This window comes from Truncatella angustata (assembly GCF_020726525.1).
Source record: "Truncatella angustata strain MPI-SDFR-AT-0073 chromosome Unknown BKA67scaffold_8, whole genome shotgun sequence".
Classification (NCBI taxonomy): domain Eukaryota; kingdom Fungi; phylum Ascomycota; class Sordariomycetes; order Amphisphaeriales; family Sporocadaceae; genus Truncatella; species Truncatella angustata.
Window position 1 is genome coordinate 182,050 of NW_025763388.1, and position 13,908 is coordinate 195,957.

Genomic DNA, 13,908 nt, shown 5'->3' on the forward strand with positions numbered 1-13,908 from the left:
TTGTAGTGTTCCGATAGCAAGTGTCACCTAAAAGACAATTATTGATCCCGAATGCGACCTGCACCCAGATGTTCCACCACTAATAGCAAACTGAGCTACCCCACGACGATCATCTCGATGACTTAAACACAACTACCGGGATACCACCTGGTGGAATTGAAGGCTCCGAACCACCCAAGTTGGGAACCGCTCTTGGCGTTTCGAAATGGTGTAAAACCAAGGATGTCCCCAAAATAAAATTCCGTTGCTCAATTTTTAGTGGCTTGCAGATCCTCACTTCCCTGTCATCGCTTATGATAACCATGCGTCGAGGCTTCAATCTGTTTCTGGTCCTAGCCCTATGGGCACACATTATCGTCTCTAGTCCCATACATTTAAACGAGTTTGGTATTGTTGCAGAAACGAGAGTGGATTCTGGTCTCGTGGGCTACCTTGGAGCCTTCTTTCTTGGAGCCGATCCCTATGTCTATTTCTATCTCAGCAATGGTAACAATGCTATCTCTTTCAAATCATTGAACGGCGGCCAGCCGGTCATCAAGCCGACAAAAGGCACGGGTGGCATCAGAGACCCGGCCATTGTTCAGGGTGGCGGCGCCGAGGCTGGAAAGAAATGGTATATTGTCGGTACAGACTTGAATATTGCCAAGGTGAGTGCCCAGTGGTAAAGAAACGCAAACCAGGTCTAAATAAAATACGAAGACTACATGGGATGCTGCGCAGCGTACCGGCTCACGTGGAATTTTCGTCTGGGACACCACGGACCTAGTGAACTGGAAGAACGAGAGGCTTGTCGTGGTCGAGGATACTACAGCAGGGATGGTCTGGGCGCCTGAAGCAATCTGGGATGCATCCAAAGGTATTCGTGCGTCGTATCCTAATCATATCATGTGCTGACCGGAATAGGACAATATCTTGTACATTGGGCGTCTAAGTTTGTGGGTGACTGAAGTCAGGTTGGCAATGGATATAGCTGACCCAAACTATCCGCAGTACTCTTCTTCCGACACCAAACACACTGGAACACCGTCAAACATCCGCATTCGTTACGCATATACCAGCGACTTCAAGACGTTTACTGCTCCGCAGACGTATATCGATAAGTCCACATACGATGTGATCGATCTCGACATCTTGCCACTAGACAATACGGGCAAGAACTACCTCCGTTTCTTGAAGGACGAGACCGCCAAAAAAGTCTTTGTGGAATATTCAACTTCTGGTCTCTTCGGTTCCTGGACTCGCGCTGGAGGTAGCTCTGGCGTCATCATGTCTGGGGTGGAAGGACCAGCTGCATACAGGGACAACCTTGCAGATGCCAAAGTCCATGTGCTTCTGGACTTCTACGGCAGTGACGGCTACCGACCATATGAGAGTACAAATCCTAATGGCAATGTTTGGACGGCTAGCGACCGCTCGGGTTTCCCAAGTAACCTGAGACATGGGAGCGTTTTGCCTGTAAACCAAAGTCTCTACACTGCCATCAACAACAAGTGGGGTTGAGGAGGTCGTGCATAAAGTCACGTAATGTAATGAGGCAATGTTGCCATGTAACGGATGAGTTGACGATCAGCTTTTGTGGTTTTCGGTTGAAGCAGCCACATTTGGGGTACAAGGTCCATAAAACATGGACAGCATGGTCGACTAAGTGGCAAATGCAAAAATTCACGAATACTACAAGCAATTTAAGTAAACTTCCAACAATTACAAGAGATAGCCTCTGAAACCTCCCATGTAGGTAGTTTAAGAAGAAAAAGAAAGAAAGAAAGAAAGAAAGAAAGGAAAGACCGACAGCAAAAGGTGGGACAAAGTAGAGTAACATAGTCGGACCAATTGATGCCCAAATTTGTGACTTTCATGAGATTTGCATTCGTGTCTTGCCGACCTCATAATGACGACCTACAGCAGAAGCGTCGAGCAGAGCGTACAAACAATGGATCTGGGACCAGGCATCGTAAATCTAGACCGAGAATAGAATTATATTTCAAAGCATTCTTCGTCTAAGAAATATTTCCCAATTGCTTTCATCTCTAGACTGGCGCGACTTTCAAGTGCGTAGTGACCCCGCACTATTTCTAACCTCAGTACAGTAGGTCAGCTCACACTTGCTTATAATCACTCCAAACACCTTTCATCACTTGAATGCTTTCAGCAGTACCCTGAGCCTAGATATTGTTCCCACGAAGTCCCCTTCAGTGATGGACAATGGCGTTTTCTATTATTTTTCGCATCTGCCGGTTGAACTGCGTCTGGCCGTTTGGGATGCCGCCCTATCTGCAGGTTCAGTTTTAGGGATTGAAGAAGTCAACAGGCGCGCAGGCAAAGAATATCTGCTGCTGAATCCCTTTATCGGGTGGGATGCATCGGACATGAGCCAAGTCTGTCGGGAATCACGTCTTGTGGTGATACAGCGCTGCGAGAAGATCAAACTTCCTCGATTCCTGCATTACATCTCCGCCGAACGGCCTGTGCATTGGGTCGACTTTTCTCGCACGACTTTCCACCTTGAGCCTGTACCGAATCGCGATTACTACTACGCGATCAATGACTTCCTAAATCTGCACCAGACATATGCTTCCAAATTGCAATACATGAGTTTTGAATACGTTGGCTGGCCACCTTTCGGGCCAATCTGTGCCTGCCTCGCTGATTATTGGACTTCTCTCAAGGCCATCTTCATATTGGCACACGAGGACGTTTTTGGTGTCGACACAGGACACCACGGCCATGTGGTAGATGATGAGGACAACCGATGGGTATTGCCTGGAAGCGTGCTGGGATACGATGAAAGCCAGTGGTCAGCAGTTCCGCCACGAGCGTCGATTTCCGACACTCTAGACGTTGGGCTGTCATGCAGCAGTATTCACGGTGGGCCACTCCTTGTACTTCCCATAGGATATTCTTGGTATACTACGGTCGGTCGGTCAGATTTGCGCGAACGACGTGTTGCGACATCAGTATAGGAGTTCGGTTCAATGGTGCAGGAACCAAAATCTACCCAAGTTCTTGAACATGGTAAGCAGTATTGAAGGTGGAGCCGAAATTGGCATTGCGCAAGGTGAAGAAGTCTCAACAACTGAAGACGTGTACTTCTCATGGGCTACTGGGTACCTTATGTCAATCATCAACAACTCGAAAAGTTCTTGGTCTAGTCTAGACTAGTGGAAACACCAAAACTTCCGACTATCACTGGAGGTAAGGTAGCCTATCTTTGCTTTAATTTACGCGAGGGGGTTTGCTAGCATGCACTGCACTACATAGCGCCGAGGATGGACCAGCAAGTTGATGCTGCGTGTGGGTTCTGTGTCGACTTTCTCACGCCATCTCATCTATATAAGCTAAGTGCCGTCCCTGAAATGAGGAAAGGCCATGAGGGCACATGTCGAAACTATATCTCCCCATGTTATCATAAGACTCTGCAACGATGGAAAGGTGAGCGGTGAGAGACGAGGTGTAGTTACTGTAGGAAGGAGGGCAGATGACGAAAACTTCAGGTTCAGGTCCCTGCCAGCCCCACCACTTAAGTGCAGCCCCCACACGAACTTGACAGGTCCCTGCATATTGAACCTGGCGATCCACAACCGGCATTTCGCAGTTGTGCCAAGGTTAGAAAATTTCAGGTAAGCATTGAATGTTATCGTTCAGCGGCAGCGAGTCCCTCTTTCGCCGTAAATAAAGGCTCTTCACACGTGAGTGCTTATATTTACAGCGCTTTCGAGGTGATGAAGGTCATCAGTCATCGATCATGTGTCTGCGGCAAAGCAGAGTAAGCATGACTTGGCCAAACGGATTGACCGGGTCAGCATGGTCCCTACATAGTAGAACCATTTGGCAGCGGTGACAGGAACATGGGGCTTTCCATTCCAATTAATCAATCGCGCCAATCCGGGAACTAAATTAGCCCTGATAGGCGATCCTACCCCCATCTCTTTGTCGCTCATGGTCCTTTTAACCAACAACAGAAACCATTGTTGGCCCTTTACTGAGAGTGTTGCATCACTCTGGAACCCTAACCTGGCTTCATTGTTTTGCTCTCGAGAATTTTCTCGACCAGGCGAAGACCATGAGTTCGACGGCAAATCCCGTATCTCCTACTCAGGGGTCGACTACGGTTAGTGGAGATATCGAGTCTTCTCCACGACAGACGATCCTTAGGGGGCTCCGAGAGGGCTTTCTGGAGCCAAGTGACAGATTTACCGGACAGCAACTTTTTTATCTGCTGGTCCCTCACGGTATTATTGCAGGCATCATTTCGGGGGTGATCAACCTGGCCATTGCTGTTGGTGAGTAATCTAGTATGAACTCGCAGTGACTGATCAGCTGACCCAACATCCAGGGATGTATGGCACGACTAAACAGGCAATCAACTTGTTTCAATTTCCAAACACACTTGTTGGAGATGCGACCGTTACAGTCATCCTGCAGTGTATTATTACGTGGCTGATAGAGCTGGCACTTGTCAACCAGGATCTCAAGCATGGCCGCATCCAATCGGTTGGAAGCATTAGGGAGCCAAATAGTCGACTGGCCCGGTGGTTTATGTTCTTGGATCGCACCGACCCGGACTATGAGGGTGGTTTCCTAGCTCATTGGGTGGTATTCCTGTTCTCGCAGGTTCTTCGCGCTTTCCTCATTGCGGTCATCACGTTTGCTATCTTCATCGGCCCCACGATTGGGTTATTGATAGTGGTCGGCACCCGAAACGGAGGTGACTGGACGTACACAGGAGGTGTCACTCCGAAACCCAACCTCGAGAATTGGAAACCAATGATGTTCAAGGCAATTCTAGGGACTGCAGTTGGACTGCTGACGACGCCGATATTCGCATTGTTTTGGATGGTGAGGTGTGGATGGGCTCTGATACGGAACGAAAATCGTTATGGCGCAAGTTTATCATGAAGCATGTGGATATATTCTTAGTCCTGAAATTCAGTATCATGGTATGGTTGAGTACTTGCTCGAAGATGACTCGAATGATACGGTGAATTGCTGGGACGATTGGGATTTGATGACGTTAATAATATGTGGACGATTACTGAAAGCCTTGGATCACACGATGATATAACCTAATATGCTTACTGTAATTGGATTGTAATTAACATCCACTTCATTGCTAGGCCCAACACAAGTTGTCACTTTGCTTACAATATCGACTGCCAAACCACCATGAATAGTTTCCATCACGGGGAGGCAGAACTTACCCAGGGATATCTAATGGTTTACCCGCATCTCCGTGTCCAAGACGTAGTGACTATCAGTAGACCTACGTCTCGAATACTAAGATGAAAATAACAGTCTAACGCGTGATTTTCAGGGCAAGCTGATCACCATGATTCGCCATCTGAGTACGAAGCTTCAAGACCTCAGCTCTGAAAATGGTGAGGTGAAGGAGAGGATCTACAAACTACTGGCTAGTAACCTCAACGCGATACAAGAATCAATGGAAGCGAAGACTGGGCTAAAAATTCTAGAAGAAGCGAATTACTCGCTTAAGGAAACAGTACCAGGCTCTGATGATATATTAAAAGAAAAGCAACAAATTGTCACGTCCGAACCGAATTGAAAGCACCAGGTTTGCAGGCTTTGAGGAAGTACGAAAAGAAAGTACACGGGGGAAACATGAAGATGTTAGGGAGACAAGCGGGGCATACTAGTTGTAAAATCAAGACTATAGAAATAGACCTTGAGAACGGCGGGAGTAAAGCAAAGACATATTAATCGTAATAGCGAATGTGACATTGGAGTGGATAAAAAGTGATCCTTTAGCATAGTGCGTAGTACGCTGGTGATGAATTACTTGAGATAGGCCGGGTATCCGTGGTTGTTCAGAGATCAATCGACTTGAAGGTAAGAACATCATAAGTCCGAACTGCTTACATTGCAGAAATGATGCGTTTAAATAAGTAAAATTTTCCTCTAAGTCTGAAAGCTGAAAGAAGGCTCTACCAACATTTTATTCACATTATGGGCTCTTGAAGAACTCTTCGTTTCATAGTACATTATGTCCTCTACATCATGTTTTCTGGTCATGACACTAAGCGTCTGGGCATTACCGCCCTCTTGTGCACTTTGCCTGTCTATGTCGTACTACATTTTGTAAGAGCTATGAATGAAATGAGCTTAAGGCCGGCGAGACCTTATTTGAGGTTATTATTGCCGAAGGCGTGACCGATAGTGGTATTGAAGGCAATTTGGAATTGGCACTGGTGACGCTGAGCCTTTGGAGCTGTGGCAGGTGTCTCCTTTATAGCGCTTTTATTTTCCCAGCTGGCTAACGACACCATCTTAATGCGCAGCCTTTTCCCGTGTGCTCCTATGGTCACATGCGCTTTTACTCATATCCCCGGAACTGCAACTTGCAATAGTTCAGGATGTGTTCTAATTGTCTAAGAACCAGCATATACGGAAATATGGTGCGCAATGGAGACCACCTAGGTGTAGTTATTGTCACGGGATATTGCCCAGGGAGGTGGCTCTCGGCATCCCTCGGCCAACCATCAATAAGAGCTCGTAGTCTTGTGACCCCATTTGAAACCAAACCACTCCTTAGAACTCTAGTCTTCATCTCGTCCCCTAGGTTTAATATACTCGTATGTAGTAGGGAAAAGCTCCGGCCGAACAGGCACTTAGACCCTCGCAATTTTGAGTAGCATGTTGAAGGGAATGGGGATGGTTGGCTGCCTGAATGTAGATCAAATCATTAGGCTGGCGGCAACGGCTTGCACTGGTCGCTCCTTACATTTGAACGCACTAGGTGCATCGATCAATCAGCAATCGTTGAGTCCGACGTCATTGGTCATTAGTTGCTGCCGGTCGCGTTGCGATCTTGTATTTTGTCCGGGCAGTAGATCACCTGGAAGTATTTACGGCCATGTTGCCGGGCAAATAGCCGCTCGTACGATGTTCCCTCTTTCCCCGGCCGCTTTTCTATGGCGCCATCTATCTTCCCTGGCTGGTCGATCACACTGCCTGCTTCCATTGAAGCCATGGGCGGACTTCAAATGTTCTCATGTTCGTCTTTCGTTAGCTACCATGAATCGGCAGCTGCTGTCGCATACACAGCGTAACCGGCGCCGACCGGTGGCTTGATTTACGGTATGTACTGTACATCACTCGGGATCGGGAAAGCTCGTAGTCGCGTCTCGGTCTCGATGATATCTTGTTGTCGAGCCTAATCGATGGTGCTGGCGATCGTTGATGGGGAATGTCGTGTTGCTGGAAATGCGCCTTGGCGCATGCTGGAATGACGGTATACCGACAGCGCCTGGAAACGAGGAGTAAATGGTACTCTGGTAGAATTGCAATATGCTCCATTGTGAGTTGGTATTATGTGGCTTGTACTCAACCACACCAGTATACTACTTTTTTCAACTACGTTTGCAGCTTCTGGAACTGCTGCATCATACCGCAAATTTTATCCTGTTTCTGCTTTTTCCTCACCCTTGCCTACACCCATGGCATTGCCCTGTGCTATATCACTTTCACTACACATTGTGCAAAATAATTCGCCCATATGGGTTTGACGGGATCACGACTTGAGGTTGCTTTCGTTCCTGTACAAGCACTTAATAAAACATATAAGTGACTTGGTTGGTGGCATGCTACAAACCTAAACGAATGGTACATATGGGCGCATCGTTATGAATGTCATATACTTGGAGCGTGATATTCACCCGCGAGTGTCTTGACGAGCATGTGTTGAGTCTACAGTAATCTGCCAAGTTGGCCACGTTCAGAACAAACGTAATAAACTTATCTATTATTTACATTGTTTTCTCTGTTGCGACAGTGACAATGTAGGTTTCAAGAGAATGCTGCGTACCCCCAGTCGTTTGAGCATGAATTTTGGTCCATGCTATCGTTCTATCACTCAGCTCAGCATTTCGTGAAAGGCACAGAAAATGAGTGTGGCGCTTGACGCACCTGAAATTCTGGTTTAATCATGCAAGAATTTGAACTGCCAACATTTTCTCCCTCATGGCGTTCTTAACTATCATCTCCGGTGCAAACAATGTCACAGCTGCCATACATAAATTTACACTGAACGACCGGATATCTTGACAAGCGCCGCTCCGGAGCTTTTGAGAGCGATTGCATTCACACGAGGCCTTGAACTTCTCCGACGTGTCTGCCATGATGTTTAGGTGGAGAACTGTATAGATGGATGCCAGCAAAGTTAAGACGCACGGCCATACTATCGCCAAAGTAGAGCGCAGTGGCGGAGCAGCGATATAGTTCACTCCACTGGAAGGAAAGGTACAATTCGTTAGAAACGTATTCCACGCCATACTGTGGATGAACCCTGGTGATATATGTATAGATATACTTGGTTTGCTGAAAGGTGGGAGGCCACAAAGAAAATACCTGCTAGAGCGATGTTGTCTGTGAGGGTATATTTGTATATGTGCGTGCTAAATGAGGATAGTTGATGAAGCACATGAGAAATGAAGAAAGAAACATAAGTCTGTGAGATGCGTCAAGGAAGGCAGAAATGCCTCTGTGCAATGTGGACACACAACATCTGCCAAAGCGCGTGTGAAAGCCCACTGACTGGCGTAGCAGTGACTTGATGATTGACGTGCTGCTTCTCGGCATAGCACACTGCCGTGAGGCGCTAGATAGTCGAGGCGCCACTTGCAGTATTGTTGACGAATAGTCGCGATTTCTAGACGCGATGGTAAAAGAACTTTCCGCAGCCACGGAATCGGGCATAATAAATATTTTGGGTGTAGCAGCATACTCATGGCGGCGGTATGTTTTAACTTTAGAGTGCCAGGCTAAAACTCGTTCCTCTTACATTAAAAGGCATGGGCGCATGGGCGTCTCTAAAAGGGCACCCTGTACGATGAGCCTGTCTATTATAGCTCGGGCCATAGACACTGCGTATCTCGTAGATTTCCTTCCAATCAGCAAGACACTCCCAACAAAACTCATACTTGCAGTTCGGCCTTGGGCATCTCATATGAAAGCAGGCCTCGCCTTTTTGAATTCGTATGTTGCAGCCTGGGCACGGCTTCGTATTCCGCATGATCCAATTCTGGGATTCCTGACACCTTTCACTATCAACGAGCTCGGCGCAGGTCATGCCCTCGTGCCAAGGACATTTGTGCTCAAAACACATCCGAAACTGGCACTCGTGACAGTGGATGAGTTGGAGCTTGCTGTTAGGTGTGATTGGCACGTATGATGCGCCAGAGCCACAGCCTTTTCGTAGACACCAGACAAAGCTTTTGTCATCAGTCAAGGCCTCAATCGTGCAAAGTTGGTCGTATTTCGCAAAGTCTGCGGGACTCGCTAGATGTTGCAGCTCGTTGTGCGTCAATACGCGTTCGCACGAAGAATAGGGGCATCGAATGTCATTGACACAGCCGCCTTCTCTTGTAATTTGAGCCTTAATGTGCGCTGCGATACACGCGCGACAAATATCGAACGGGTGGCCGCAGGACAGTATCTCTTTGGTTGGGAAGTGGAAGATTTGCCACGTCCACTCGCCGGCGAACTCGGTGGCTATTGTCTTCCATGTGGAATCTCCTGTCCTAAGATTATCATATTCTTGATATTCCTCCATACAGATACAACATTCCTTTGGCACCTTCCAAAGCAGACCAGTGAATATTGGGACTTTTCCAATCACATCTTTTTTGACATGATGTACTGGCAGTACTTTGATATCCAAATCTTCAACTTTGGTCAGGCTCGATCGTGCACTAACCAGTTTCCTTGCGTGCTCGACCTCTTTCAGACGCTTTTGTAACTTGGAGCAAATCCACATCCCAACCTCATCAATTTCTGGTAGGAACTTACTCAACTCTTCTCGGATCCTGATTACTCTTGAGAACGTGAGTATGTGATGGTTGACATCATTTCTGTCAAGTAGCGATTTCAGCGTTTGCGATGTTGTGTTTTGCTGAAATAATTCGCTTGGAAGTGGATGTCTGCAGTTTTCTACAGGACATTGCATCCATACTCCCAGGTCATTACCGATAGATTGCCACCACATATGATAGATATTCTGCAGTACAGCTTCTCCATAACATTTACGACAAACAATCTGCTTCTCGCCTGGGCAGCTAGCCAAAGTATGATGGAAATCGTCCACCACTTTACCCCAGTTTTCTTGACCACGAAAGCGAAATTTCGGCAGTTCGCAGACAGCGCAGATATAGATGTCAGCTGCGTAACTGAACTTTATGGAGTCATAATCTCCATTCATTTGTCCTTTGAATTTCTCAATTTCTCTTTTCGTTAGAGGCTCATCTAACCCGTTCCGGCCGACCAATTTCGTGGCAAACGACGGTTTCTGGCATGACATGCCACTGTTGTAGAGCCTCTCCAGTAGCAGCTGCCTAAGGGTCAAAGGTTCATACAATGGCCCTCCAGATTTATGATTGGCTGTTTTGCTGGTCTCTGCCCAGCTCTGATGAGCTTCGTCGGATAAGACTGCGTATGCGCGGAAACGTGCACCAAGAACAGGGTCGGATGTGCTCCCTTCGAGCAGCGTATTGAGAGATGCCAACCGGTCAAGAAGGTAGGATATCTCTCTTTCTAGGGTAATCCCGTCCAGATCATTCAAGGCGACCTGTTTTTGTGATTTTCCCTCACCATTGACATTGCGAATTCTCTCGAATCGACGTTGTTCCTTCGTCGCATCATGATTTTGTTGTGCTTCCATGGTAGTGACCCAGCTTTGAATAAGTCCTTCTAGTTTTCTGGTAATTTTCGTGGCGGATTGTGGGTTGGCTCCAGTCTGCAGCAATTGCGATTCTCGCCAACGTGAGATTGTCGAATACTGATCTCGATCGACATTTGGCACCGAAGAATGGCTTAGTGATGACACGGTACTTATATCCATCTTCTCAGGTGCAAGAATGACCGAGGTAGGCGCAGGGTCATTTGAACGCTGAAGGACAATCATCGGCGGCGGTGGAACAACTTTTGAATTCTCAGTTTTCACTTTGGGAAATCTTTCCAGGTATCTTCCCCATCGTCTTTCATCAATTGAATTTGGGGTGTTGTGGTTTAGCATGGACACCTCTGGGGTAGTTCGATGGTCGAGTACTAGTGGTTTGGATTGCCGGCGCTGGTTCATATCCATGGCTTGAGCGTCGTTTGTAACTCCCCCCAGATGGTGCCAAGGACTTCGAGCGGACCGTATCAGCTGATTGGAACCAAATCTCCCATTGTCGCGATACAATTGCTCAGGCTCAGATACCATTATACGAACGATGGTGATGTTTCTGCAGCGTTGCTAGATGAAGCGTGAAGAAAAACATGGCTTCGGTCTATGCTTGTTGGCCTGCAATGACAAGGGCTATTAATCATCGAATTTTAAGTATCTGTGAGTACGTGATTCTGTTTGGCGCGGTATGTGATTGTCATTTCATCGAAGATCTGAAACGCACACGGGTCAGCCGCAGCTTGAGACATGGCAGCCACCACTCTAGCCGAGATGATTGATCTCACAAACTTCAGAAGGTTTACGAAAGCAATGACTTGACTAGTAGCAACTATCGATTATATCATTGAGTCAAACAAAAGTACCCCAATAGTAAGGGACGGCGGAAAGTTACGGTCGTGGGTTGAATAAGAACAAGGAGAGAAACACTTCTCACACCATAATTATTCAACAATCGATTCATTCAAGTGCTCAAAAAAGAAAGGAAAAAGAAGAAGAAAAAAAAGGACGGTCATATATGGTTCGCATAACTTCGATCCACTGTGGGACGTTGGCTCTTAAGTGCGTTGCTGAGGAACTTGAGATGCAGCACGCTATGTTCTATTCGACTATATGCAGATAGATATTTAAAGTATATACAGGAATGGGCAAGGTCCATGAGACGCTTAATTATGAGCCAAGTGCGGCGGTCATCATCAGCGTGCAGCCTTTAGAAGTAGGATGCGTCGTAGTAGCCGGCGCTAGCGTAGCTGCTGCCGAGAACGGTCGAGATAGAGACAGCGGAGCTAAGTTTCGAGGCGAAAGAGGCACGGGTACCGGAAGCGCCAGAACCGGTGTTACCGTACTCGGCAAAGGTGACACCACTAGTACGCGTATCAGAGGTGCTCCACACAGACCAGCCGGCAGAGTTGATGACATTGCTCATGGAAGTCTTCTGGAAGACAACACGGGCGTAGGCACCCCAAGGTCGGCCAAGGTAGAAAGCACCGGAAGAAACGGTGTTACCAGAGGCAGCAGCAATGTCACAGTTGTTGAAGACGTAGTAGGAAGAGCTGCTGGACGAAGCACGGCCGCTTGCTAAACTTCTTGTCAGTTCCATTCATAGCTTCGGTTGCCAAGTAAGCACTTACCTGTAACATAGCCGAGCGAGGCAGAAACTACACGGAGATCGACGTTCTCAAACCAAGCTGGGGCATTCTGGCCGAAGATGAAGTCGGTGGCACCCTGGATCAAGCTGTTGGCGTAAACCTGGTTACCGGTCTGAGCCAAGACAGTGTCTTGGTAACCGGTGATCTGGCAACCGTAGTAACCGCTGGCAGCGTAGGCACTCAGGGCGATAGCCTGGCTGCCCTTGCCATATCCATTCACAACATTGACGTTGTAAAGCTTGAAGTTTGCGGCCTGGACTCGCAGAGTGCCGGTCTCGTCGTCGGTCAGACCATCCGCCTGGCTCAAGCTGGACGTGATTGTCACCTTGTTACCACTGTAGCTGGAGGTGTCGCTGGTGTAACCGTAAATGGTAAGTTGGGCCTTGCGTGAGCTTACGACGACCTGCTCGCTATAGGTGCCAGCACCGATAAAGATACATTGAGCAGTGGTAGAGGTCGTGGAAAGCGCATTAACGGCACTCTGAATAGTAGTGTAAGAACCACCGCTCTTGGCGACGTAAAGACAGCCCGAAGGGGCAGAAGTTCGGGCGGTAGCGAGAACTGAGGCGACGAAGCCGAGGCCGGCGATGAGAAACTTCATGATGGCTGCTGTTGGAATGAATGTAGAATAGGAATGAAAGAAAGGAATGACGCTATCGCTGTTTGTATAGATATCTTGGCGGCTTGGGAAACATCGGGACCTTTATGCAGTTTGGACCTTCAGACCCTGGCGCCAAGTGTGTGCCAAGCTGAGGGCCATGGACCGTTGCGGCTCCGTTCGGTAGATAGTGATTGGTGGACTTGGGCATGTCAACTGATGGATCACCTTGTATATTGATTCCCCTTGCCAGGGTTATCTCATTTCTACGCAGCGTTAGTCTTAATTGGCCACCGGACAATATAGTGCAGCAATGACAAGAAGTAGACTTTTGCGGGGAAGTCACAAGGCTCCCTAGCTCCCTGCACGCCACGCAAGCCCACGCAAGCCGTTGTTGCAAGTGAGGATGAAGGCGTAAAATACAAATTTGGATTGGACGTTGTTGGCGGAGAAATTGGATGAGATTGTAGGGAGCTGCTAACAGGTTCACCCATACCCAAAGGGTCCTAGTCGCAGCGGATAAATTGACCCATCTGGCACTACCCATGGCATGTTTCGCACGACCCTACGGATCCGTAACCCCCAACAAAGAATTATGACGAGCTGCTTGTGTTTCGTGACCTCAAAAGCTACTTGTCACTGGTGGGAAGCCTTGGCTTTTGCTTTCCGAAGAGATCCAGATCGCGACCCTTTCGATCAAAGTCCAAATAATAGCCCCACACGAAGTAAAAGTGCCTGTTAGATCTGGACCGTGCATACGACGCATTGCCATGCGTGAGAGCCTCAAAATGTTCTCCTTTTCAGTGGCCCGGATATCTGGCAGTCCAATAATTAAACTCAAATTGATGTTTTATCATAGCAACAGCTAGTTGATCGGATGGAAATTATGGCAAGACTCATATGTGGTACGTGTTTGTGCTATGTATAGTGATTAGCGAGTACGTATCCGTAGATTGCACGTCCGTTCGGCGCATGAAAATACTGCCTCC

The 13,908-nt window shown here is 47.7% G+C and overlaps 5 protein-coding genes across 5 annotated transcripts; 3 read left to right on the forward strand and 2 right to left on the reverse strand.

Moving 5' to 3' along the window:
• Positions 1 to 302: 302 nt before the first annotated feature.
• On the forward strand, positions 303 to 1,500 carry BKA67DRAFT_662164 (glycoside hydrolase family 43 protein; the record flags this gene model as incomplete). The annotated part of the gene is made up of 4 exons (XM_046107948.1): positions 303 to 647; positions 700 to 856; positions 904 to 935; positions 991 to 1,500. The coding sequence occupies 4 exons, from the start codon at positions 303 to 305 to the stop codon at positions 1,498 to 1,500; spliced, it is 1,044 nt and encodes a 347-aa protein (XP_045953874.1).
• A 695-nt stretch (positions 1,501 to 2,195) lies between these two features.
• Positions 2,196 to 2,960, forward strand: BKA67DRAFT_662165 (uncharacterized protein; the record flags this gene model as incomplete). Its single annotated transcript, XM_046107949.1, has 1 exon — positions 2,196 to 2,960. The coding sequence occupies one exon, from the start codon at positions 2,196 to 2,198 to the stop codon at positions 2,958 to 2,960; it is 765 nt and encodes a 254-aa protein (XP_045953875.1).
• A 935-nt stretch (positions 2,961 to 3,895) lies between these two features.
• BKA67DRAFT_385100 (uncharacterized protein) lies at positions 3,896 to 5,239 on the forward strand. Its single transcript, XM_046096576.1, has 2 exons — positions 3,896 to 4,280; positions 4,334 to 5,239. The coding sequence occupies exons 1-2, from the start codon at positions 4,061 to 4,063 to the stop codon at positions 4,894 to 4,896; spliced, it is 783 nt and encodes a 260-aa protein (XP_045953876.1). The 5' UTR covers positions 3,896 to 4,060; the 3' UTR covers positions 4,897 to 5,239.
• Positions 5,240 to 8,019: 2,780 nt separating this feature from the next.
• Positions 8,020 to 11,235, reverse strand: BKA67DRAFT_682493 (uncharacterized protein). Its single transcript, XM_046108952.1, has 4 exons — positions 8,795 to 11,235; positions 8,514 to 8,611; positions 8,362 to 8,379; positions 8,020 to 8,299 (listed from the first exon to the last, which is right to left on the reverse strand). Exons 1-4 carry the CDS (start codon positions 11,210 to 11,212, stop codon positions 8,095 to 8,097), a joined length of 2,739 nt encoding a protein of 912 aa, XP_045953877.1. The 5' UTR covers positions 11,213 to 11,235; the 3' UTR covers positions 8,020 to 8,094.
• A 647-nt stretch (positions 11,236 to 11,882) lies between these two features.
• Positions 11,883 to 12,922, reverse strand: BKA67DRAFT_539241 (putative pectinesterase precursor; the record flags this gene model as incomplete). Its single annotated transcript, XM_046100598.1, has 2 exons — positions 11,883 to 12,250; positions 12,304 to 12,922. The coding sequence occupies 2 exons, from the start codon at positions 12,920 to 12,922 to the stop codon at positions 11,883 to 11,885; spliced, it is 987 nt and encodes a 328-aa protein (XP_045953878.1).
• Positions 12,923 to 13,908: the final 986 nt, after the last annotated feature.